The sequence below is a fragment of the Lepidochelys olivacea genome (assembly GCF_965140295.1).
Source record: "Lepidochelys olivacea isolate rLepOli2 genome assembly, chromosome: 2".
In the NCBI taxonomy this organism is placed as follows: Eukaryota; Metazoa; Chordata; order Testudines; family Cheloniidae; genus Lepidochelys; species Lepidochelys olivacea.
Window position 1 is genome coordinate 199905747 of NC_140412.1, and position 27860 is coordinate 199933606.

General features: G+C 41.6%; 1 protein-coding gene across 1 annotated transcript in view; it reads right to left on the minus strand.

Moving 5' to 3' along the window:
* RARB (retinoic acid receptor beta) overlaps positions 1 to 27860 on the minus strand; it is a 516441-nt gene that overhangs the window by 289414 nt on the left and 199167 nt on the right. Inside the window, exon 4 of the mRNA XM_084618116.1 lies at positions 15203 to 15716. Within this exon, the coding sequence (XP_084474242.1) occupies positions 15203 to 15380 (178 nt within the window). The 5' untranslated portion in view covers positions 15381 to 15716. The remainder of the gene's footprint in view (positions 1 to 15202; positions 15717 to 27860) is intronic.

The following is a 27860-nucleotide window of genomic DNA, read 5'->3' on the forward strand; positions in this document are numbered from 1 at the left end:
CCCGCCCCCAGTCTGACACTGTTTGCCCATCTGACCACTGCATTTGCAGCCGAGCCATGAACTAGAGTGTAATGTGTTGCGAATATGTGGCTTGCCCTGCAGATGTCCTACAGTGGGACATTTGACCAGAATGCTGTGAAGGCAGTTGTATTCCTGCAGATCCGGTTCCGGCTCTTCTCTCTCATACACTGATGGAACTGGCTGGAGAGAGAGAGGGGGGAGTGGTCTGACTCCTGAGAACAGCACAGACACCTGCCATATAGATATCAATAAGGCCAGAAAGAGGGGTTAATTAATTGTGTGGGACCCAAAGGGAATTTCTACCAGTGGTCCGTGGGGGAAGGTCATACCCACAGGAATGGTGAGCGTAACTCCTCGACTGTCTGATGGGGCTTGAGTGTCTCCATGTAGATACTGCGTGGCTATCTTCTCTGACTTGTCCGCATCTACGAACTGTTCCATCAGTAGCAGCAGTGCTATCGGTACCAGGGCATGCCTGCCTGACGGCTGGAGATGGGACTGCTCCTGGGATACTGATATAGACTCTTCCGCCAAAGTAAGGACATCCCTCAGGAGGGCAGGACTGGAAAGAAGTGGAGACTGTGGATAAGGAAAGAATATATCCTCTGGTGTTACGTATGTCTCCATGCACTCTGGTGACCAAGAGGTTCAAGCAGTCAAGTCTGCAGAAAAGGACCTAGGGGTGACAGTGGACGAGAAGCTGGATATGAGTCAGCAGTGTGCCCTTGTTGCCAAGAAGGCCAATGGCATTTTGGGATGTATAAGTAGGGGCATAGCGAGCAGATCGAGGGACGTGATCGTTCCCCTCTATTCGACATTGGTGAGGCCTCATCTGGAGTACTGTGTCCAGTTTTGGGCCCCACACTACAAGAAGGATGTGGATAAATTGGAGAGAGTCCAGCGAAGGGCAACAAAAATGATTAGGGGTCTGGAACACATGACTTATGAGGAGAGGCTGAGGGAGCTGGGATTGTTTAGCCTGCAGAAGAGAAGAATGAGGGGGGATTTGATAGCTGCTTTCAACTACCTGAAAGGGGGTTCCAAAGAGGATGGCTCTAGACTGTTCTCAATGGTAGCAGATGACAGAACGAGGAGTAATGGTCTCAAGTTGCAGTGGGGGAGGTTTAGATTGGATATTAGGAAAAACTTTTTCACTAAGAGGGTGGTGAAACACTGGAATGCGTTACCTAGGGAGGTGGTAGAATCTCCTTCCTTAGAGGTTTTTAAGGTCAGGCTTGACAAAGCCCTGGCTGGGATGATTTAACTGGAAATTGGTCCTGCTTCAAGCAGGGGGTTGGACTAGATGACCTTCAGGGGTCCCTTCCAACCCTGATATTCTATGATTCTATGATTCTGAAGAACTCGGTACATCTGTGGCAGCTGGATGGTCTTTAGACAAATGAGGCGGCACTCAGACAGAACCAGTGAACATCTATCCTTACACTTTGGTACCAAGGTGACTGATGAAACCAGTGGATTTTCTTTTTACACGCTTTTGCCCTCCCATCTGGGGGTCTTCAGTAGAGCCAGTTCCAGGGGTGATATCTCACCGAACCTGGACAGGCTCAGGGAGGAAGCGTGTTTCTTATGGGCAGTCTTTGAAGGGGATCTGTCCTTGATACCATGAGAGTGCCCACTACTCTCATGGGGAGCCCTAGAAGAAAAGACCTTGAGCTTAGATCCTGAAAGCTTCAAAGCACGTGCTTGGAGGGGTACTGCTGGTCAATTGCGGCCAATAAAGAGAGGTGGTTTCTCTGGCCTAGATCGGACAGGGACCTCATAATCTTCTCCATCAGGTGGTTTTGTAGGCAAAGCTCCCGGGCTTCTTGAGTTCTGGGTGAGAAGGAGCCACAGATACTGCACTTTGCAGAGATATGTGCCTCACTCAGACCTAGTACAGGCACCATTGACGTTCGTCACTGATGGCGAAGGAGCAAAGGCAAGAGACGCAATTCTTGAATCCCAGGACCCAGGAATAGTCCCGGAGCCGGGAAAAGGCTCCCCAACTGGTGAAAAGAAATACCTATACAAACTATAAACTTTAACTACTAACTATTAAGCTAAGATATATAATTATTTACAAACATTTTCTTTCTTCACTGGTTAAACAACAGAATGAAAGAGGACACAATTCCGACTCAGGTCATGTTGTGGTAAGAAGGAACTGGAGAGCTGTCAATCCTCACTGCCTCTTATATCCTTGGTCGGGAGCATGAGGAGGGCTACTGCACATGTGCAGGCCAACAGACACTGCTCCGAAGCATTTCCAGATTTGGGCTCATGGTGCGCATTTGTACCTATGTGTGCAATACACATAGGGACCAGCACTTGAAGAATACAAACTTGAAAGCTTTATGTCTACTTTCAAAAGTGTGCAGTACCGCATGACCAACGTGCTTCATAACAATACATAACTCCATCATTCCAATTTGAGCCAGAAAGATATTCTTCCACTCTAACAACACATCATACTGTGAGACAATTTAGAGAATTCTGACAAACTTACGGCCGCATGGCCTGAGGATTATATTCCTTTTGAAAGATTTACAACATATTTCATTGGCAATATATAAAATCAGCAGTTTACATCAACAGAATATTTCTTTCAAAGAACCAAGTAAGAGGCCAAGGTTAAAGTTGGATAAGTGGGTTAAGTCAGCTGGCGTAACAGTGAGTGATGGAGATCTTTGCAGCAAAGGGAGGAGTAGAGAGATCCCTTCACTATATATTTCTGACTTCCTAACATTTGGTGTTGATTTTTATATTTTATTTCGAGAGGAGGGTAGGAAAAGGCGTAGGTTGTTAGTTTCAATTATAGATTCTTTTTAACAACGTTTTGTTCCAGAATTTCCTTGTTTCAAGGTCCATGAGTGGGGGAACAATTCTGTGATAGAACTAATGATACCTACCACTTGTAGACATTAGCAAGTCCATGGGAAAAGAATTTATGGGGGTAAGTACTAGAATCAGTATGAGTCATCCATCTGTATGCTAACAGGCTTAGAGAATTTCTTAAAATTGGTTCTTATCTGAAAGCAGATCTACTCTGTCCCTCTACCTGCAGAATTGATTCTCTAAGTCCAGGAAAGCTTGTTGCTAGTTTCTTAAGTGGCTTACACCTATGGGACTCCCAGGAATCACTCTGATAGTTACAAAAGGAGTCATGGGCATTTAGTCTGAGGGAAGAGCTATTACTGAGTAGTTTAATTTGAATAACTTTTAGGGGGAACACATGTAAAACTGTTATGCTTCATAGAGCACATTAGGAGATGACAATACCATAACAGGTTTCAGAGTAGCAGCCGTGTTAGTCTGTATTCGCAAAAAGAAAAGGAGTACTTGTGGCACCTTAGAGACTAACAAATTTATTTGAGCATAAGCTTTCGTGAGCTACAGTTCACTTCATCGGATGCATTCAGTGGAAAATACAGTGGGGAGATTTATATACATAGAGAACATGAAAAAATGGGTGTTACTGTACACACTGTAACCAGAGTGATCACTTAAGGTGAGCTATTACCAGCAGGAGAGCGGGGGAGAAAAACTTTTTGTAGTGATAATCAAGTAATAGAGACTGGGAGTGCATAGGTCATTACACAAAGTAAAACTATTTCCCCATGTTTATCCCCCCTCCACCCCCCACTGTTCCTCAGACGTTCTTGTCAACTGCTGGAAATGGCCCACCTTGATTATCACTACAAAAAGTCCATCGTCCCCCCCACTCTCCTGCTGGTAATAGCTCACCTTAAGTGATCACTCTCGTTACAGTGCATACAGTAACACCCATTGTTTCATGTTCTCTATGTATATAAATCTCCCCACTGTATTTTCCACTGAATGCATCCGATGAAGTGAGCTGTAACTCACAAAAGCTTATGCTCAAATAAATTTGTTAGTCTCTAAAGTGCCACAAGTACTCCTTTTCTTTTTGTGAATACCATAACAGAGTTCCAAAATTTCTCAACTGTACTTTAAAATTGTTCATAAGTTAAGTCAGTTCCTATCATGAAACCATCACAGAACATATTAGAATCCAACAGTCTGATTCTTTTGTGAATCCAACAGTCTGATTGTTTTAGAAGTCTCAGACTAAATGAATCCATCAAGAATTGAAGGCAGCTTGTTCCAAAAGCAGTGAGTCTTTTAAGGTTAGGGCTGATGTCATTAGCAGGATATTGTATTGGGGAACTCTTATCAGAATTGCTAGCATGATATCACATTGCCTGTATGTAAAGAAATTAATATTCAAATTCTGCCTATCCCACCTTCTGAATAGAAGAACTATGTGTAAAAATAAAAAGGGCACAGGTGATGATAAAAGGCGATGTCTGAAGACAGCTGGCAATTGCAGAGATGTGCAAATGGTAAAGAGTATATGGCAAGCCTTCAGTGTGACATGGGATTTAAACGAAGAGGAGGCAATAAAGGTGAAAAGCAGATACTCAGAAAGCTGTAACTACTGAAAAACATAAAACAGATGAAGTCCTTTAAAGTTTTAATTCATATCAGATTTTTTCCCTAATTCATTACAGATATAGCAATATTATTAGACTTATGCACGGCTGTTGAAAACTATAACTATGCTGAGTGAAAAAATCGATCATATATTAACTGTGATTCAACCACCACTGGAAACATTCCCCTCTTGTAGCATTGTAAGATACAGTGGGAACTGGGAGTCCTTGACCTTCTAAGTAATTAAGGGAATAAAGATATATTCTTGTTTTATTAGAGATTCAGAGAGACACTGAACTATTTGAATAGCTGAAGAATTTGACTGTATTTGCCTGTTCCTGAGTAGTGCGGATAGTTTAGCGCTCTCTTGGGGGCAACACATCGTAATGAATATCCGCTATTCATATTTAATGCAATCTACCAAAGAGTGCTTTTGGGAGGACTTTTTGTGTCAATACAATGATTAACAAGTGAACTGGAAAAGCAAATGAATGCCTACAAGGAGTGGAGCTAGGGAAACTATGTTGTAATACACTAAAGATACTGCATTCTACTGTATTAGTTTAATGATGTCAGTCAGTCCATATCTATTCCCAGAAAAAAAAAAAAACCACACACCAACAACCACCTTTGAGATGGAGTCCAGGTTCTAAATAGCCAGCAATAATGTAAGAGAAAACAATCCTAATAGAACATAATGTTTTAAAACAACAATCTGCCTCGCTTGAGTATCTCAAAAAGGCTATTTCAAAACCACAGTATCTAGCTACTAAATACAGTAATAAGGGTTCACATAGCATGGTCAGAGTGGATTCTGTTCCCTGCCTCTCCCACGTTCTTGAATGGTTTTATTTTCCAGACATCTACACAAGTCCAAAAGACCTATACAGAACAGAATAGATGGGACATTCTATTTTAAGATTACACTTTTAAAACTGCAAACACTGGAAATTATGGAAATCTGCAGTTAAATTACCTTAACTCTATTCTTGCCACCCCACAGACTCTCCATGTAAAATGGTTATGATTATCTAATAAGTGGATCAGTTACTCACCTTATTGACTTTCAGTCAAAGTCCTTTATAATGATACGTTCACATCTCCCAATTCCTCCCTATATGTTCCTGGGACAAATAAAGGCAAGATCCTTGGGATCCAAGTCTTATGGTCAAGGGCTTGTGGATCAGATTGGAGCAGTGAGTCATAGGGAGAATAACAAGTGTATCATCGTATGATTGTTAATAGCTAACTGCTCTGTAGGCTGCTTCATTAGGAGGATTAGAGGCCATCTCAGGAGAAAGCAGACTGTCCCAAGTTAGGGAATTTTTAAAAAAAAAGTGGGCTTCATTTGTTTGTGCATCTAGCCCTCATTTAGAATTAATCCAGGCCATTTCTGTCTGTGTGGAAGTATTTAAATCTCTACTAAAAATCCCAAAAGGTGCACAACTACTTCATAACATACTTTAGTGGTATTTGTATTCAGACTGCATTGTGAAGACATTGCTATTTATGTTGCCAGTTCACTCAATATTATATTAAGAGAGAATTTGCCCTTTCAACTCTGGTACAAATATGTATTGGCAACAACTGATCTCTTTGGCTTTTATGTCATTTTCTGATACATTTTTCAAAATATGTTTCTATTTTTATATTGAGTTCTAATTCAGACCGCAACAGGAACAGGCAACATCATATTTGGATGGGGCCTTGAGAAGACACTCATCCAAGTATGGAAAAATGAGGATTCCTTGTTTTCTCAGATAGGCAATGACTACCATGAAGACCTTGGAGAACACCAGAGGCACTGCAGATAGTCCAAAGGGCAGTACTTTGTACTGGCAATAGTCTGTGCCCCCAAGAAATCGGAGGAATCATCTGTCTGCAGGGTGTGTGAAAATATGAAAGTATGCATCTTGGAGGTCGAGGGCTGAGAACCAGTCCCTCTGTTCCATTGCTGGGATAATAGTGGAGAGGATAACCACCTTGAAGCGTTGCAGTTTGACAAATTTGTTTAGGTTGTAAAGGTCCGTGATGGGACACCATCCACAGGAGTTTTTCTGAATCAGAAAATAGTGGGAGTAGAAGCCCTGTCCCCTGTGGAGGGCAGGGACTTGTTCTATGGCTCCCAATTGCAGAAGATGTTTTATTTCCTCCCCATAGAATGGAATCATGAGAGGGGTCCCTGAAAAGGGATGGGGAGGAGGGAGTGGAAGGATAGATAGGAAGGGGATGGAGTAGCCTTCCCTGATTATCTCTAGGACCTACTTGTCCAAGGTGATGAGACTCCCACAATAATAGGAATGGAGCCAGTCAGTTGTCAAACAGATGGAATGTTGAAGATAGTGGGCATGCCTGGAAAAGGAGCGTGCTTCTCGGGGCCTCAACCGCACCATCAAAACTGTTGCTTTGGTGGGGATATGTGAGAGGTAGACCCCTGAGGAGTGGACTGTCTACATTTATTAGGAGGCCTTAGTCATTGGTGCTGGATGTCATAGTGCCATTGAGGAGTGTACTGAATCGTAAGGGGAGTTGGTACTTCCCCAAGCATCTCTTTGGTGCCGGCATGTATATCCTGAGCAAACTCAGTGTGCTTGGGAATCTTTAAGGGAGTGCAGAGAATTATCCATGACCTCCAAGAAAAGTTTCCGGCCTTCAAACAGTAAGTCCTCTACTGTGCTTTGTACGTCCTTAGGAAAACCCAAGAGTGGAGCCACAATGCATGCCTCTTGACTACAGCAGTCCCAATGCATGCCTCTTGACCACAGCAGTCCCAAAGAATCAAACAGCAGTGACTGTGGAGTCTAGTGAGGCTTGTAGGGCTGTACAGGCTAGGAGGTGCCCTTCCAATATGAAGGCTTGGAATTGCTCCTTCTTGGTCTCCGGTAGATCATGAAAAAGTTCCTCCAATTTGGAGTAGTTTATGTAGTTATAGGTTTCAGAGTAGCAGCCGTGTTAGTCTGTATCCGCAAAAAGAACAGGAGTACTTGTGGCACCTTAGAAACGAACACATTTATTGGAGCATAAACTTTTGTGGGCTACAGCTCACTTCATCAGATGCATAGAATGGAACATATAGTAAGAAGATATATATATATACATACAGAGAACATGAAAAGGTGGAGTAAGAGGCTAATTAATTAAGATGAGCTATTATCAGCAGGAGAAAAAAAACCTTTTCTAGTGATAATCAATATGGCCCATTTAGACAGTTGACAAGAAAGTGTGAGGATACTTAACATGGGGAAAGAGATTCAATATGTGTAATGACCCAGCCACTCCCAGTCTCTATTCAAACCCAAGTTAATGGTATCTAGTTTGCATATTAATTCAAGCTCAGCAGTTTCTCACTGGAGTCTGTTTTTGAAGTTTTTCTGTTGCAAAATTGCCACCTATAAGTCTGTTACTGAGTGGCCAGAGAGGTTGAAGTGTTCTCCTACCGGTTTTTGAATGTTATGATGCCTGAAGTCAGATTTGTGTCCATTTATTCTTTTGCATAGAGACTGTCCGGTTTGGCCAAGGTACAAAGCAGAGGGGCATTGCTGGCACATGATGGCATATATCACATTGGTAGATGTGCAGGTGAATGAGCCCCTGATGGCGTGGCTAATGTGATTAGGTCCTATGATGGTGTCACTTGAATAAATATGTGGACAGAGTTGGCATCCCACTTTGTTGCAAGGATAGGTATATATATCTTCTTACTATATGTTCCATTCTATGCAGCCCATGAAAGCTTATGCTCAAATAAATTTGTTAGTCTCTAAGGTGTCATAAGTACTCCTGTTCTTTTTACGTAGTTATACTTTGTCATAGTTTGAAATCCTAAATTGGAGTGTGGCTGATGAATATGCCTTGCATCCAAATAGGTCCAGATGTTTCCATTCTCTGTCTCGTTTATTAGAATAGGATTGGAACTGACTGTCTCTCTTTTGCACTGCACTGACCACTAGAGAATTTGGAGTAGGGTGCAAAAATAAGAATCCTCATCTTTCTCCGGAACAGAATATTTTCTGTTGGCATGTTTACTGGTTGGAGGGATAGACGCCGGGGACTGCCACAGCACCTTCGTGGGGTCAAGAAGAGCCTCATTAATTGGCAAAGCGATCTTGGCAGAAGAGATTGTATGTAATATATCCAGCAGTTTATGCTGTTGGTCTTTAGCCTCCTCCAACAGGAGCTCTAAAGATTCTGTAACCCAGCAGAATAACTCCTGAAAGTGTCTGAAGTTGTCGGCAGATGTGGAGGGTTAGGGCATCATCAGGTGAGGAGGATGAAAAATGTAAAGTTGGTGGAGACTCTTCCTCCTCCTGTTCAGTTAATGCCAGCAGTGGTTTGACCTCCTGAGGGCGAGAAACTGACAGAGAAGGGAGAAGTGTAGGTATCCATCAATGCTCCCTATATAAGGGTTCCCAATACAGCCAGTTTGGTGGGAGTGGCACATATGGCTACATCCATAGTGGTCCCTGCCAGGCTTGAGGACCAGCAGGAGACTTCATATAGTGAGGATGGGCAAGTATGAATTGCCCCATAGTCGAGGGAAAAATAGAGCCCTCGTCTTCCTCATCATCATCATCAGTAGGGAAGAGAGGTACCATTCTTGGTGGAGAGACAGAATGAGTCTGGAGAAAAAAGTGGAAGTGGCAGGGAGAGGTCACATCACAGAAGAAGAGACTCAGTAGTGTCAGAGACCAGCAGATCTGTCGGGTATCTGAAGTCACGTGGAGGGAGGAAAAACCTCATCAGTGTTGATGGAAGACATGGCACCGAAGACAGGGTCTCTGAGACTAGGTCGGTGCTGACAATTTTGCTGGTGCCAAGTGTGATACAGCATGGCCAGAAGGCAGCAGGAGAGTGATACAGGAGAGATATGTAAGTCCCAGGATGAGGAGAATCCTTATTCCCTGCAGAGGGAAGAAAGGGTTCTATAGCTTAATTAAAAGCACCTGAAGCCAATTATAGCACCTGAAGCTAGCCCCCTGATAAAAAACCCCTGCTTCAATCTGCCAAGGAAAGGAGTTGGAGCAGAGTGTAATTTGGAGGAGTTGAAGTAGAGGAGAGTTTGGAGAAGTGCCCTGGCTGGCTAGAAGACCAAGACCCTAGGTAAAGAGACACCCGGCTTGTGCAGAGAGAGAGAGAGAGAGGGCAGGAAGCCCCACAAGCTGAAGAGCAGGAGACCGAAGTAGCCCAGGGGAAGGAAGCACTAATTCAAGTGGTTTATCACTATCCCTAGGGCCCCTGGGCTGGGACCCGGAGTAGAGGGCGGGCCCGGGTCCCTCCCTCTCCACTACCCTTCTCTGGGTTACTAGTGGGACAGTAGATACGCTAGTTCAGGGGCAGGAACCCCCCCCCAAAGAGGAAGCGCAGGACCCACCATAATCGTACCGGCAATTTGCCACACAAGGTCTTAATCAACGTTGATGGTTTCATCGGTGCCAGAAATGGCATCCGTGCCATAGCTCCTGAAGGTGGCCCGGCTTGGTCCCCAGAGCTGTAAATGGTGCCAAGGGATGTAGGTCTGCTCGGTTAGAGTCTTTTGACCCTTTCTTTGAACCAGTACTGGAGGTGCTCGGATGAGCCCTGGAGCTGTGTATCCCGTCAGATGAGGCTGTAGTAATCGACATCGCTGGGGATGGCATTCTGGTGGGCTGTGCCTCAGAGTGTGAGGAGGAAGCCCATTTCTTGTCATCCGAACGAGCAAGGGAGACAGGGAAAATAAGGACTGGCAGATGACCTGGCAGAGCATGAGATGGGGTGCTGGAATGGGGGAGGTCAGGGGTCTGGCTCATCCATTTTTTGCCATGCCCCCTTCCTTATTTCTTCCCCACCCCTCAAAGCCCTGCCCTCACCAGCCAGGCTGGCAGATGGAGCCTGACCAGGGAACCCAGACAGCTGTGGGGCACCATGCCACGGACCCTCCTCCACGTACCTGGGGGTGGGGGAGGGGGAGCGAGAGCAGTCTTGGCCCCTGGCCCAGCCCTGCAGCCCCCCGCTCAGGGCAGGTGGAGGGTCTGTGGCTCCCCACAGCTACTGACACAGCTCTTTCCATGGCCAGGCTGCCCCGCCCGGTGCCCCCAACTAGAGTCGGGTTGGGGTAAGAGCTGTGCAGGCAGCTATGGGAAGCCACAGACTCTCCTGTCTGGGAAGGGGGCCCACAGGGTAGAGACATGGGCTGGGGCCTGCTCTTTGCCCCCCATCCCCGGGCAGGTGGAGGATCCGCAGCTCCTGCTTTTGGTTTGGCCAGGGATGGGGCTTCAGATGGAAGAGGGGGGCAGGGGCGGGTCTCTCCGCTTTTGGAATGACTCCACTGCTCCTGGCATGAGGGTCTCTCTGGGGAAGAGTCTGGGCCTGCTCCTGATGCCAGTCAAAGCGACTTCTTCGTAAGAAGTTTCAGTCTAATGTCCCAGTCCTTTCTGGCCATGGGTGTGAGGCCGAGACAGTGGGAACACTTTTGTGGGACATGTCCCTCTCCCAGAGAGCAGATACACTGCATGTGGCCATCCCTTACCAGGAAGGTGGCTCCGCAAGAAATGAACCTCTTAAACCCAGGGGATCTGGGCATAAGAGTAGAGGAAAAAGCTTCCCAATTGGGAAGGGCAGGAAGTTGGGGCAAACAGAAACTCAAGCTATGAAAGAACTGTAAAGGGAAAGAGAAAATTTAAAAAAAATATTATTTTTATAGAAGAGGAAAGGAGAAGAAAAAGAAGAAAATACTAACTACTCTGCTGTGGATTCCATTCCAGACCAAAGGGGGTAAAGAAGGAACTGGGGGCAGTCGGACTGTACAGCACTATATATACGTCCGGCGGACAGCACAAGGGGGGGAAGGTGCACGTGTGGTCCAACAGACACTGCTAATGAAAATTTCTAGTCCCAGGCACAGGGGACATTGCCGCACCAACAAGTTGAGCACCCATAGGGACATCACTTGAAGAAGAACTAGTCCAACAGTTGCTGGTGCATGACTCTGACTTAAAAGATATTAAAGTGGCTCTGAGCTCCATTTTCTTCCATGTTGTCTTTGTTCCTGCTTAGGTTCCAAGAAGAACTTCCTTGTCCAGAGCACTATCAGTGCACATTTTTTCATGGATTCATAGCCACAGGAACTGAGAACGAAATGACCCACTGAAGCACGAAATACCATTACTAAACCAACCATCCTGTAACTATCTCAGTTAATTTTTTTGAAGTGGAGAAGGTTTGTGATTCGTCATTATGAATGCTATTGCATGTGCGTGCACAATGAGTACTCCCAAATGGGACTACTGAAAATCTCTCCTTTGTGCTGCCCAGAGTTAGTACAGCACTAGGTGAATCAATCATGCTTATAAAAGTAATTATCTTCTTAACCACACTCTCTCTTTTATTCATTCAATGTTAATATACAGTTCACCTATGTGTAAAGGTAATATTTTTTCTTTTGTTACTGACCTTTTTAGCATTGTGACCAACCTTATAATTATTAAGGATTTTGCACTATGTATCTCAGTCTAAAAACAGAAGTCAAGTCAGAGGTGAACGAGTCAACACCATTATCAACATCAGTGAAATTAATTCACTATAACACTGTTCTCTTACTGTAGGCCACTTATGCCCATAAAATTAATCTGTCTAAAAGCCTTTTGTCTCTTTAATAGGAGAAGGGGCTGATGATGAGGCCTCTTATTTCTATGACATGTCAGTTCCAACTGTAGATACAAGATGGCTGAATTTACAGGTACTTGGTATAATGGAAAAAGTCTGAAGTCAAGACAGAACAAAAAATAATACAGTAAAATAATATGAAGTCTTTCAGCATAAACTGTACCAACCTTGATACCTCTGAACAAAAGCTGATAAATTACATTATTTTAAAAAAACTAAAGGGACCAGAGGTCTTTATTCCTGACAGTGTTCCTATTATCTAAAATATTACTTCCTGTGAATATTGAACTCATGCAGTTGAAAGATAAATAGCACAGAGGATACAGTCACATATAGTGCAGGGCTTCAGGCAGATACTGGGCAAGTTTCTTCTCACTCATATAGCTTCTCACTACAGAACTGTATTCCCCCAGTGTCCAGTTCTGGCTCTCATTTTAATAGAAAGACTGCTGACCATGCTAAACTGTACTAAACTGTGTGGTAGTTTTGTGACATGGAAAAATTAGTTAGAATAGGCCACTCTGACAACTTTCAAGAATCTGAATCCAGGCCTCTTGAGATATAAAGTCAATGCACTAGGTTCCTGTCTCAGGGCTCCTGAATGATTTATAAATAACTTACCAGAACTCTAAAGGCCTAAATTCAAAAGAGGCTGCCACTTCTATAAGATAGGAAAACAAAATAAGTGAGAAATATCAATCAAAAGTGCCAGCTGCCTTGCAGGGATCTCTTCCTGCAAGAAATTTTTGTCCCATTGAGCCCCCTCAATGACCATAATTGACCCCTCATAAATGACCCCTCAAGAGACCATAATTTTCAGACACAGGTACCTAGTGCTAGGTTCTGAAGTGACCAGATTTTTATGGTCAGTGAAGTCAATGGGAACTGTTGGTACTCCGCACCCCTAAAGAATCAAGCTAATTTTACTTACATATGTAAATATGAATAAAAGTGTCTGACTTAAGGCAAGCACCTTTGAAAATACTGAAAACTGGAGGATCGGACCATGACAGTGGAGACTTAAGAGAGACATTCACAAATTTTCAAAAGTGGCCATTTGTTTTAAGTGCCTACAATAGACAATTGGCTTGATTTTTAGAAGTGATGAGCAGTCACATCTCCTACTGATTTGCTTTTAATACAATCTTAATATAATAAGAACATGATTGTTGTGAAGAACAATTGTGCATATACAGTCCTATATATCTTGGATATTTACCAATATATGTCTTTAAAAAGGTGCTGTGGACTAATCATCTATCTGGTCCATGTGACAAAAGAACTTTCTTACAAAATCAGAGCAAAAACTCAGTTCAGTATTCTGATCACTTCTAAAGGGACTGGGAAATCAAATGCTTAAAATGTTTTCTAACTTGTAGCTGTTTCTTCTTTACGTCTTATAAAACAAATCACGTAGTGCAATAAAACAGAAGAAACTAAGAGCCTGACCCTGAAAACACTTAATATGCCTGCATGTTGTCTCACCTAAGTCTACATGCATGGGGAAATCACACCCCTCTTGAAGTTAATAGCAAAACTCTCATTTATTTCAGTGAGGCCAGGAGTTCATGTGTAAGTGGATAAAGGAGGGGCTTCACATGCAAGCGACACTAACAAGCATTTGAATTTCTTCATTCCCTCAGTATCATGTTAAAATGTTGCTTTCCTTCTTCGTCTCTATGGTTTTCTTCTTTTTTGTTCCCCTTCCTTGTCTGGAACTCAAAACTTTGTATGTTTTTTCACCCCAGCACATATTTTAGTAGGTAATATCAATACTTTGCAAGCCCTTTGTAGCTTTCTGTTTAGTCAAGAGACTTCTTAATATGGAGCATTCACAGCAAGATCCTTTAACAAACATTTGTACAATAAACGTGAGCTGTGAAATGAAAAAGAATACTCCCCCAATATCCCACCGAGCATGCACTGCTTTTCCTCATGTAGGGCCTAACTCTGCACTGTTACACCACTGAAAATATGGAGTAACTCACTTTCCTTAAATGATGTTACACTGGGTTTACACTAGTGTAACTGGGAATATCATTTGGACCCATGGCCCTTCCTTTCAGTGCATTTGAAAGTAAGTCCTAGCAAGAAACATGGCAGTGTTCATTAAAAAGCACTGAAAACAAATCACTTTGGCTAGTACACTTAGTAATATTGAACTCCAGCATTTTAAAGAGGATATACCAGACAACAGAGCACCATATTACTGCATATGAGTTTCAGATGCATACGCAGGTCCTAACAGTGCAGCCACAAAATACCTACTGATTCTAGTGGGGATTCTGTGTGCAGCTACAGAATCAGAACCTTAGTATGGCATGCAACAGGGAAGCAAAACAAAAAAGCACTATTAATTATGTACTAACATAAGCAATAGCTATTTGCTAATGAGAGATGAAATTATTTTTCTGTGTGATTTGTTAAAAACACATCTATGGTCTGACCTATGGTGGTATTATAGGGTATCGCCACAGCTACTAACGAACAACAATGTAAGATTTCCTAATGTCATCTAGCAGGTTTTATCCCAGCTATGAAAATCATCAGTGATATTTCATACTATTGCATGTTTATTTTTTTTTAAAAGGAAGAGAAAAATAAAAATCATATTTCAAAATAAATTTGTTTTTAAAGAAAGGGAGGCTAGTGGCAAATGAACAGCTGTAATTAACCTTACAATAATCAACGTGTTCATTCTTTAATAAAGGAAATTACAGTAAAGCCTAAGAGTTATGAACATCGGAGTTATGAAATGAACAGTCAACCACATACCTCATTTGGAACTGGAAGTACACAATCAGGGAGCAGCAGAAACAAAAAAAAAGCAAATACGGTACAGTACTGTAAAGTAAACCGCTAAAAAAAATAAAGGGAAAGCAGCATTTTTCTTCTGCATAGTAAAGTTTCAAAGCTGTATTAAGTCAATGTTCAGTTGTAAATTTTTGAAAGAACAACCATAACGTTTTGTTCAGAGTTATAAACATTTCAGAGTTACGAACAACCTCCATTCCTGAGATGTTCGTAACTCTGAGGTTCTACTGTAGTAAATAAGAGCCATAAGAATCAATAACGGGGCACTTACTTGCAGGTGATGGGGTGCTGCATCCACTTGTTGGTGGGTTACCCTGGAGTCCATGAAGGGAAGGAAGTGAAAGTCCACCGATGACTGGAGGAAAAAGTAATGGATATGGAGCTGCTGGATAGTGATTCATATGTCCATTCACGGTTGGTACTGGACACGTGTGGCTGCTGGTTGTCATGTTAATACCTCAAAGGCTATGCAGTGTACAAATACTATGTTGCATTACTCCAGGCCAGCAAATGAATATCTCAACTTGTGAATGGAAGAGGCTGACAAACCCGCAGGTGCTGCTTGAGCTGGATTGTGTGAAGATGAGAAGATAATTCACTAGATAACAATCTTTTATTTCATTGCTGCTTTCTACTGTTTCTTCCAGTACCTTCTTGCTGTGCAGATTGAGAATAGAAAATCTTCTTTTCCTACACTGTGCATGTGGTGTGCAGCGCAACTGCTTATTTAAATAACTTTTTTTCTGGAAAGATAGCTTCACTCTACAGATGCATGCTGATTTATTCTGGAGGGAAAAAAACAAAATAGATTGGTATATTATGCACAAAAGCTGAAAATCTTTCTGTTCTGTGCTTACTTTGTAAAGAGAGGTATTTACCATTGTCCCATAACATGGGCCTGACAATCAAGATTTCAGCACTGAATGTTTTATTGCTAATCAGACATAACTTCTGTTTTAGAAACTGCCAAATTCTGAAATCCTGATGGGTGGGGGGTGGAGGGATCAAGTAAAGATTAAATGTTCTTGAAGGTACAATATATCAGCACAAGTCAAATCCTATAAATATATTTGGGGTGTATTTTTTAAAGTGTGTTTAGCAAATACAAATCATTCCAGTTTCAGTCCTGAAGACTCATCCCCATAAGAGATACAGAATGAGCGGCTGGAATGCAAGCTCCCCACTCTACTTCACCAGCGTGCCTCAGTTGTGGTCCAGAAGAACCACCTCTGTGGTTCATTGTCAACAGCCCATTCAACCCTTGGCCTCTTGTCTTAGGGTATTGTCTATACTGGGAACATGTATTACCTAACACAAAGACAGTGTAAACAAGCCCTTAGACTGCTAACAAGGTTATCTATTAGTGTAAATAATTATAGGGTTTTATATAACGCATTTTACTTGGGGCTTCCCTTGAAGAACACTCAGAAGTTTCAGCTATTTCAGGCTGGTATAACAGTAAACTATACTTCTGCTGTGGGCTTCTCTTCTGCTTTCAGGTGCAAGGGAAGGTGGTGGATACAATTTTTAAAGGCCTATATCAATAGGGACTTAGCTTCCTCCCTCCATACCTCATCAAAATAACTGAGATGCTCCTCTTTGTGCTAGTCTCTAGATTCAAAGTCTTGAACTGGAGGAGCAGCATTTTTGGTGGCATCCTAAACAGTGAAATTTGCTCCCTCTGAATGTCTAATTTATCTCATTAGATTTCAGGGTATGATGTATGGCTCATCTTTTCCTCCAATCATTTGCTTCGCCTTTGCCAAGGTTTAACAGATTTTGAAATCTAGTGACAGGCTGCTATTATTGCTGACTGTGAACACTACTAGTTGATGTTTGTTTTTAACTTATGTCATGGCGTTGGGTGCGTAATAATTTTATGGACTCTATGCTGAACTCCTGCCACTAGGAGTTATAGCAATCAGAATGAGTACAGTTCATTTTCATTTGCTTAATGATGGACCAAAGCCCCAAGTTCATATATATCCATGACCTTAAGAAAAGGACAAAATATGAACCATTAACCACAACACTGGACTCTTAAGTGGGCAAAAGCATGAGAAGTCAGCAAATGGAATAGGGATGGCTCCTCAAGTTCTCCCACAAAAGGAGTCAGTAGGCTCCCGCAACATCTCTGACTGGGGTAAGGGGAGGAAGAGCCACATGGCATCTTAGCCTTTCCCATCAGCAAATAGTCAGTAGGCATCCCTGACATTTCCTGCTTTCATGCAGTGAAGTCCTCAGATGTATAAAGGCTTCAGTGCAGAAGGGTGTCAGCCCAGAAATCATTAGCAGCTGCAAACAACAAAAAATAAGATTTCTTTGTTGTATAGTGCTTTTCATCCACAGATCACCAAGCGATTTACAATGGAGGGTGAGTATCATTATCTCCTTTTTAGATATGGGGAAACTAAGCCACAGAAGTGAAGTGATTTGCTCAAGGCGACAGAACAGATCAGTGGCAGAGGTGGGAAAATGGTGACAACACAGCTTTTAAGGGTAGTTGCTGCTAGTCAGGCCATGGATTGGCATTATGAATTAAAATGAGAAATAAAAACCAAATTCATATGTTTGCCTGCCTGGCACACAGAAATGGAATATTTCTACTATATGTGGAATAGGAGGAAAGGCTACTAGCTGTGCACATTTTGACACAGCAATTTGTGCTGAGCACAACATGTTTAAGGGTAACAAATGTAGTTGCAAGTACTTGATAACTGTGTAACTTATGCGTGAATAGCGTTAACACAGATGAAGCTAGACATGCATGGGGAGGAGAATATAATGATTGGTATATTGCACTAAACACAGATTTGGGGGAAGGCAGAAAGAGCACTGATCATGTTGCTTTTGAGGACCGTCTTCCAGGAGATCAGTGAAACGATACTGGTCTTGGAGGAAACTACTCATAGCCAAAATAATGGGTCACAATGACATCAAGAGAAAACTGAAAGTTAAGAGATGGGGGGAGTTAGATATTAAAGAATCCCACAAAGGAGGGACAAAAATAAAATCTAATGGAATTTCCAGGAGCAATTTAGCGAGAGTATGGGAGGATCCCATGCACCAATAACTTCCTAAAACTCAGGTGCTTATAAGTTGGGGAGGCACAAAGAACAAATTTACCCTGAAGTCAAGGGACTTGGACCAGGGATAAATGAGGCCCTTTTTAGTTATTTAGTCAATGATTTTTAGGTCAAGGTCACCTATTTTTAAATAAGGCCTGCAGAAATAAAATACAGCTTATAAAGCTATCAGATACTTTCAACTATATTTCTGTTAGCTCAATCATGCAGAGCTCAGCACACATTACCAAAATGTGCACAGCAGTGGTCTTTGCTAATATTTCAGACAGAGCAGAAATACGACTATGTGATGAGCTAAGCAGGCAACATATTACACATATGATTTTTACTGCCTTTCTTTTATCTTCAATTCACTTATTATAAAGTACCCACTAGCAAGTTTTTAAACTTATCATGTAAAAGCGCAAATGCGAGGGGAAAAAAAGTGGAATTTCATATTACTTTTTGCCTTTTTGGTCTAAAATGAAAAATTGCAGCATATTAGTCCATAAAAGTAGACTAGATATTTTGATTTCCATTTAAAAAAAAATACAAGGCCCAGTTCTTCCAACACTTATCCAAACAACTAGCCTTATGGAAGGCTAGTTTCAGATGGAAGCAATGGATTAGAGTTGAAATATTCAAACATTAGTTCAAGACACTAATGTTTAAACTTCAGCTACATCATTCTTTCCAGAATTACTAAAGAGAGACATACCTGTACACTTGAATGTTAGCTTATTTTTTATGAAAAATAACTACTTTTTGTAGAAAAATGAAAATTTGAAATGAAAATAAGGTCATCTAGTCATTTCCCAAACAATGCTAGAATACTTTCTATAATACATTTTCTAGTGACTTGAAAATGCATCAGCATTTTCATAAAAATCTTAATGTGCATGTTCATGCAAAAATTATAGCTCCAAACTATGGATTATCATATAATCATAAACATTGTCAGTATATATATAAGCCATTATTATATACAAATTACACACTCCTGGAACATTAAATCTTTTCCTGCCTTTCCAAAAACTCACTGCTATTCATTAGATTTCAGTCTTCAGAGAAGAAAATCTCCTGTAGAATAGGAAGGATTTTAAGTTTCATTCACTGTCTTGTTCTGTAGATATGCGCAGACAAGCAACATGGTATAATAAGGAAGATAGTGGTGGTTCGAAAACTGGGTCTCCACAGGCAATTAGCACTCGCATGAAGTATGAGTGGGTCAACACTTATAAGATACCCAAAAGATTGTAGAGGAAATTATTAGGAAGGATTGCAAGTATCATTGGATTCATATCTAGACCTTACTACTGTGGTGTCTGAAATTGACATTAGACATCAGTCTCAGATGTGGAGGAACAAGGCTCCCAGGAGCCAGTGGTGTTTACAGTTCCACAGTGACATTTTCTTTTTCTCAGCTAAGGGTGAATCAAAGTTTTCTATGACAGTAAAGGCAGCACTACCTTCACCAGCTGTAAGGAGAGGCGCTCCATCTCACTGCCCATTTGCTGCTGTTAAAATGAACAAACACTCACTGGCAAAGGAATACTTCCAGCATGGGCAGCATGCCATTAGTGGCTATAGAGCCTGACTGCAGCTCTCCCTCATGCAGGCAGTCCCATTGGCTTCAATCCTATGCACGATGGGTGGGATTTTCAAAAATGTCCAAGTCACTTAGAAGCTTCTGAAAATTCATTCAATAAATGAAATCAACTTCCATGAGACTATTATCACGAATGGGAGTTCAGCAGCCTAAGGGCTGCACAATAGAACCCCTGCATAGGAAGAACAAGGACAAAGGGGATCGTATGGAAGGCCTTTTATAACACTAAAAGATGTCATAGAATCATAGAATATCAGGGTTGGAAGGGACCTCAGGAGGTCATTTAGTCCAACCCCCTGCTCAAAGCAGGACCAATCCCCAATTAAATCATCCCAGCCTGGGCTTTGTCAAGCCTGACCTTAAAAACTTCTAAGGAAGGAGATTCTACCACCTCCCTAGGTAACGCATTCCAGTGTTTCACCACCCTCCTAGTGAAAAAGTTTTTTCTAATATCCAACCTAAACCTCCCCCACTGCAACTTGAGACCATTACTCCTTGTCCTGTCCTCTTCTACCACTGAGAATAGTCTAGAACCATCCTCTCTGGAACCACCTCTCAGGTAGTTGAAAGCAGCTATCAAATCCCCCCTCATTCTTCTCTTCTGCAGACTAAACAATCCCAGTTCCCTCAGCCTCTCCTCATAAGTCATGTGTTCCAGACCCCTAATCATTTTTGTTGCCCTTCGCTGGACTCTCTCCAATTCATCCACATCCTTCTTGTAGTGTGGGGCCCAAAACTGGACACAGTACTCCAGATGAGGCCTCACCAATGTCGAATAGAGGGGGATGATCACGTCCCTCGATCTGCTCGCTATGCCCCTACTTATACAGCCCAAAATACCATTGGCCTTCTTGGCAACAAGGGCACACTGCTGACTCATATCCAGCTTCTCGTCCACTGTCACCCCTAGGTCCTTTTCTGCAGAACTGCTGCCTAGCCATTCGGTCCCTAGTCTGTAACTGTGCATTGGGTTCTTCCGTCCTAAGTGCAGACCTTGTTAGTGAAGACAGAGGCAAAAAAAGCATTGTCCATACTGTGCAGTACACTGAGCACCAACCAGTGACTCTTCTTTGACAGAACGTGTATTTCCTTTTTTGGATTCTATAGATGTTTTATTGGCTTGACTATAGTGATACAGCAGAAGGCCACTGAAGTATGAAGACAGAAGGCTAGAACAGATGCAAAGCCTAATAGCATATTTACCAGCTATAGTTAACATACAAGGAGTACCTGTCTCTTTTCCATTTCTTCTTGTGTTTTATATAATTGAACAGTAGTTTTAATCTACTGTTTTCTTATACACAAAAACATCTGTGACTGGGAGGAGGGAGTGGGCCGGTTTTTCTTACTGTTTTCTCGTTATTTTAATTCTATATATATTTTGTGTAAGATCAGTCTTGGAAAGCAACTTTGTTTTCTGAGCATCTGCTGATCCTCCTAGAGTTTATTAATTTACTTTACTCTCATTTGCTTCCATTTTTTTTACTATCATTTGATGCTACTGACTTTGGTGAAGCTGCTTTCACTTAAACAAGATCTGAATTCAGTTCACGAAATTCTTTCATAGCCACGGGCAACTGAGTATGCCATTGACTTGGCCTACATATCAACAGCAGGAAGAGATCTCGGTAAGGGAGACAGGGCAGGTGGCCTGGTCGACAGCAAGCGACCAGCAGAGGAGACTGTGCTCCGTCCTCCCCGATGCAGCACCAGGCCAGCATTCTTCTCTCTTCTTCTGCCGTTCTCCAATCTCCACAGCAAGACAGCCAACATGTACAGAGTCTCAACATCAGGGCCTTTGTTCTCCTTTACTCTGTTTTCCCTTTCCCCAAAAACAACATTATCAAAAGTGGTTTCTACTATGGACTCTAAAAACAGCACTGTGGGGTTCTACCTTACCCACAGCTCCCACTGAAATTCTCAGGTACTTATAAGGCCCCCATTACTGTAGTAAATAAGCACTTCAGTGTCTTTAATCTCTTTGTCCTCTCAACACTCCTGTGAGGTAGGGGAGTGCTACTGCTCCTATTTTATAGACAGGGAACTGAGAGACAGTCTCAAAGTCCCAGATTTTAAAAAGTATTTAGGTGCTGCTGTGCTCAGTGTTGCAATGCTTATGTGTCTAAATCCCTTTTGAAAAGGAGACAGGCTCCTAAAACAGTTAGGCATTGCAATGCTGAATGTAGTAATGCCTAAGTGCCTCAGATCTCACAGGAAGTCTGCGGTAGAGCAGGAAATGGAACCTGAGTCTCCTAAATCCCTGGCTAGCACCCATCCACTGGGCCACCCTTCCTTTCCGAGGGAAAAGTCTGGCTCTTCTTTGCTGGAGCTGTTCTGTATGGTCCATAGAGAGGCAAACCTCTCCTTACTCAACAGAGCAAATCAGGAGAAATCTCACAAGAGAAACCTTTCAGTGATTTCTTCTCACTTAACCCAGGGGAGGGTGTTGATCAAGACCTTGGCTATTACGCAGCTTTAAGACATATTTAAATTCTGTTTTCAAAATAAATCAAGATCTGATAGGTTACACAAACTACGATATATCTAATGTATAAAGAGTTTGTAGTTTATGCTGAAATCCTTGGTTATGCATATGCTTTCTAGATAGTATCACACTAAATAGAATTGAATAATTCAACTGATGTACAGTTGACTCCTGGTAAATCTGTCAGATATAGTAACATGATATTCGTGCTGCGTTTACAGCTATTTAAAACATGTAGATGGAAACATCATTTTTCAAAAAGGAACATGTTTAGTTTTCCATAGATCATCTTTGAGTGTGAGATGTTGCATTTTGTTTCCTTACCTATATAAAGAGATTTAATTAAACAATAAACTCATTACAATGGCAGAAGTAAAAAAGCCTTCAGAGTGTTATGTTTCCTTTATCAGCATAGTGATGTGAAACTAAACAGAAGAAGCAATCTAATAACAAACATTCCTTTGAGAACTGTTCAGGGAGCAAAAGGACATCCACTTATTGTTCAGCCCATCCCATTGGTCCATATATGGCAATAAAGGTACAATAGAAGGAAACAGGAAACAGCCTGGCACATCTACATTATCTTATTAGAGGCTAATGGATATCTCAGAGGAACATGCATCTGATTCTGAATAGTCTGTACCAATCTCCTAAGCAATTATTCTTAATTAGTGGATTCTGTTTATAGATGGAACTTAGTGTACCCTTCTGTATCAAAGAGAGGCAGACATCTGGAGGGAGATATGGTTTTCTTAAAGGGAAAGTGCTACAGCTCTGTTTTTATTTTGGCAAATAAGAGCTCTTTCAGGCATAACATCCTCTACTGTGCTATTAATCAAAAAACCATGATGGTGAAAAACGGACCATGCTGTTAATCTCAAACTATGAAAGTAAACATAGGAAGCTAATAGTTGGATAAGCAAATAAACAACTGAGTCCTACACTTTTCAACCAATAGCTAAAAATCTTAATATAGCAGATTATGTCACAAGAACAACATCTGCATTTTGTATCTGCCAAGTCTTCAGCCAAAAAAAGTAAACTACTGCATATGACCAGATGTATTAATATAAGGGAAGGTATATGAAATAGGCCTTTCAGGCCAACTTATTGAAAAGCAGATCTGCAGTTCATATGGTCCAAATAACCAAAATGATCAAATACTTGAAGCTATAGGTGCAGGATAAATTGTGAAAAAGATACAATAAATTGCAGAAACAAAATTAGAGAATACATATTGTCTAGCATTGAGACCTTTCCCCTGTCTCTGAGTTTGTGAGGCTGTCTTTGTGAGACAAAGAATTTTTCTTGACAAATTGTTAATTCTTGCTATGTGGGTTTGTTTTATTTCTTTCTCCTGAGTGCAATTATTAACCCAATTAATGGAACTGGTGGTTAATATAAAGAAGTTGCTGGGGAGTGCATTGAAAAACTTACTAATTTTTTCCTAAGCGCTCAAGCTTCATATGCCTTGTATCTCAAACACGCCCTGATACACTCCAGGAAAACTGCATATCTAAATTTGAAAGGGGGCGGGGGGAGGAAGAGTGAGAGACACAACAGCACCCATTTATTTACATACTATACAACAGTGCCCTGCTGGACCAACTATTGATTTTAATCGAACTGAGAGTCCAGGCTGGAAAGCAGCAGCTACAAGTATATAGCCTCCATAAGCATTATACTCTATTTCAAGGGGGTAACCTTTGTTTCAGACAGCCTTTATTTGTAAGACAACATTCAGAAATGTACACCCCTTACACTGAAGGATTGAAAGGCACAATGCCTATTTCCTCAGAGTTGCTCAAATAAGCTTAATCTGTACAATGTTGGCAAATAAATAAGTGACACATAATTGAAAAAAGAAGACATGGGGGCTTTGTAGTCAGAGTTGCTGTTGTTCTGCAGAGATGCTACAGAATATTATTTGTCATTCTCTCTTAGCTATATTTAAGAACCTCACAGCACATTATACTATTCATGTCTCTCTCACTTCCCCTTGCTCTTCCTTTTTTGGGGGTGTGTTTGGCTTGGATTTTTAAGCTATCTACATTCCATATTTCTTTCATTACTCAGCAGTTGTCAAATCTATATTGAGGAGAAAGATAAACGGTTAGGTCAGGTGGGGTTAACAATTTACTGTGTATGTCCTGAGAAGACAAATATGGTAGAACTGGCTCATGTTTATGGGATAAGAAGTTGAATTTCCTGTGTGCAGCCACTTTTCAATCACTCTGCCAGAGAATCTGCTGCAGTTTCTGCACAGAATATAAGGGGCTCTGGAGACTTTTTGTCCTGGTACATAGGACATGCTATTTCTTCCCCAAATGAACTTCCCACATCCAAAATTCCCATTAAGATGAACACTTCTAGTAGAGATGAGAGGAGTCAACACCTTGGTAAGTAAAAGGGGGCTAGATGAGCTCCCTGTATCCTGAATTTAGATGGCACTAAATTAATTTCCCCAAGAATCTTTTAGAGTTAATTTCTTAATATTGAAAGGTATATTTATTATTTAAAATATTTCACTTGCAGCAGCATTTCTGTTCTTTTGCTGCTGACTCTGTTAGAATCATTCCATAGTGAGGAGGTCCCAGAAAACAGGACTACCGTAAGTGTTAATGGCTTGTATAGGTTTAAAAGAGCAAAGTGTCCAGCCCAGTATTTAAAGACACCATTTTTATACCATTAAACATGAATCCTAATGTTTTCCCATACTCCAGTTTGTAATTTCTCTTCTCAGTTGTAATTGAGTTGCTTCACTATTTAACAGATACAGGGCTACATAATTGACCCTGCTATCAAAACTAGCTCTTCATGAAGACTAAGCTGAACACACCTAATCAGAAGCTCTCACCTTCCCAAACCAAGGTGCCACACAAAATGTTCAATGACAAGAAACTGTTATCAAGCCAACTGCTACATTTTCATCTTGACTCTATATGCTTTAATTTGCCCTACACCATTTATTTTAATACCTTTCTGCAGTATACAGGCAACTGGCTTGCCATAATTCCCAAAATGTCACAATATTGCCTCCTAATGATTGACCTAATTGCTCTCACATGAAATGACATTTTTGATGGTGGCAGCATACGTGGTGAGCAGGTATCTTGATCTCACAGAAGTTCTTTCTCCCATTTGTTTTCCTTATCTGCTAGGTACTTAACTAATGCCTGCTCCACGTGCTGCTTAAACAAGTTCATTATTACTTGTACTTTCATATTATCTTATTCTGATTTCAGACTGTCTTTAATTTTGTGTGATTTCTACTTAAAGACTTGTGTATTACTTCTGAGGCAAAACTGATAATAATGTTTATCTAACAGAAACCCGAAACAAGCTTACAAAGCTTAGGGGTGGGCCTAAGCTTTGAAGTTCTGATCCAGCTCCAGATCTGGCTTTACCAAAGTTGAGGGGAGTGGGAGGGTGTTGAATCCAAAATTTTAGACTGGCCCATTAAAAAGAGAGGGGCTAACTAGCTGCAAAATTGGATCCTCAAAGTTCAGGAGTATTTGGATTTAGGTCACATACTTGGCGCTTTCATGAAGGCACCGATGACAATGAGGGTGACAATTGGGAAGAGAGGAGTGGGCTGGGATAACTGGTTCAGGAATCTATCATGACCATATGCTAATGTTCAAGCCATGAATCTCAACCATATGACCAGAAGTAGCTCTAGGCCCCTAATATCGGGGAAGTATGGAAAATGTGCTATCAAGGAATATTGAACACAGCTGCTTTGGCTTATATCTTTCCTTAAATACATTATATTCAGTAATACCCAGCTGAAAGGCAGTATAATTCTTCTGAGTCATTAAAGGCTCCTTAACCATCCTGTATTGAAAAGATGACATTTCCATCTCCTGTTTTAAGCTCTTGAGCCTTCATGTATAATGAGTTGTGAATTTTAGTGTATTCTAAGTAAGAATCCCATAGGGTAAGCATGATATGCCACTGAGCTGGTGGAAATTATGAACATTTATTTTGAAACTTACGTTTTCTGTGGCTTCTTGTCAAAGTAATCATAAGGTAGCAACATTAGGCAACAGCATAGGCAATAACTAGGAGGGAACAAAACGATGCAATGGCTTGTAGGATAAAAATAGCAATTTTATTGTCAATATTGTGCTTAATGGGGAGCCAATAAAGCAACTGCGAAACGCAAATAATCTGCTGAGATAACATAGCACATGTAAGCACCTTGGGAGTAGTGCTCTGAATCATCTGCAAATGCTGCAAAACCTTATTGGTCAGGTCATAAGGACAGAGTTACAACCATCAATCCTGGAAGCCACAAAAGCAGCAGAAGCTTTGCCATATCATGATGCATTAAGAAGGGCTATCTCCTTGGAAAAGTTCTGAGATATAGGCTAGACGACAAATAACATTTTCAAAAGCACCTATGTAATTTAGGAGCCTAAATTCCATTTTTTAAAATGAGGTAAGCACTTAGGAGCCCAAGTCTCATTAAAAACTAATGAGACTTAGATGGGACTAAAGAGCCTAAGTCCCATTTTCAAAAGGGACTTAGGCACTTAGGACCCTATCTTCAGTCAATTCTAACTAGATTAAACAGAGCATACAACAGGGTAGGACTAAACTTGTGCATACATCATTGAACGTCACTAGCTAGAGCATAGTTACAACTCTTAATATGAACAGAGTTCTGTAAAATAATAGAAAATAAAGCATTTTCATATTTGTATGATAAGCAATAGTAACTGAGGAAAGGGCCAGAGCTACGCAAAACAGTCCCCCTGGACTTCTTGCCTATGAGACCATAACGTACATTCGAGGTTTGAGCCTTAATATTCCTGACCCAGTTCTCTCAGCTGCCTCTCTAAAACCCCACTTAGCCATGCTCAGTGGATTTAGAGGCAACCTGGTGCCGGCCCTCTTCTGCTCCCCTGAATGGGGTTCACTGCCCCTCAGAGCCCAGAGAGAGTTTGGGATGGGGAAGGATAAACTTCCTTGCATAGTTCAACAGGAGAAGGGAAGTAATACTGCTGCCAGCCAGTTCAATATAAAATGCCCTAGCATTGTCTGGCATGTGTGTGCTAGGAACAATTTATTACTATTGCAGTAGCACTTTGGGGAGACAGTCATGGATTAGGGCCCCATTACACTTGGCACTGTACAAACACAGAACCACCCTTTTCAAAGGACAATGGAGTATTGCTTCTAACATTGACAGCAGTCCCATGGGTTCCCTAATGACCCTCCTCAGGATAATATATGCACCTATGTTCCAACTCAGTAAATAGCCAGCAACTGCAGCCAGACTGTTTCTATGGCCCTGCTGTACTAGGATCTGTTGGCCACACTAGGTAATTCTCCACCGTCCCCCGCCAAAAAACTGCTGGGAGGACAGCTCCCTGGTACCCATGAAGAATTCAGTAACTCAGCCAGGGGTTATGGGGGTAATCAAATCATGTGGATTTGCACATCTCTAACCATCATCAAAAGGAACCTTGCCCCCTTATCACTGCATCAAGTACACTGCAGGCTGGGCAAGCTCACCTCAAGGCACAGGCTGCTCACTCACAGGAACACACACATTTCTAACATCACTCCCTCAAAGACACCATGGCACATCATACAACTGTTACGAGAAGCTATTAATAGCATTTGAATCCTTTTAATTTTAAAGGCAACTTAAGTCAATGTATTTGTTAGGATGATTCACAGGAAGAAATTTCAATGTGAAGAGCTGTTATACATTGTGGTCTGAATCTACTTTAACAGCTATTGGACTTGGGTTCACTGA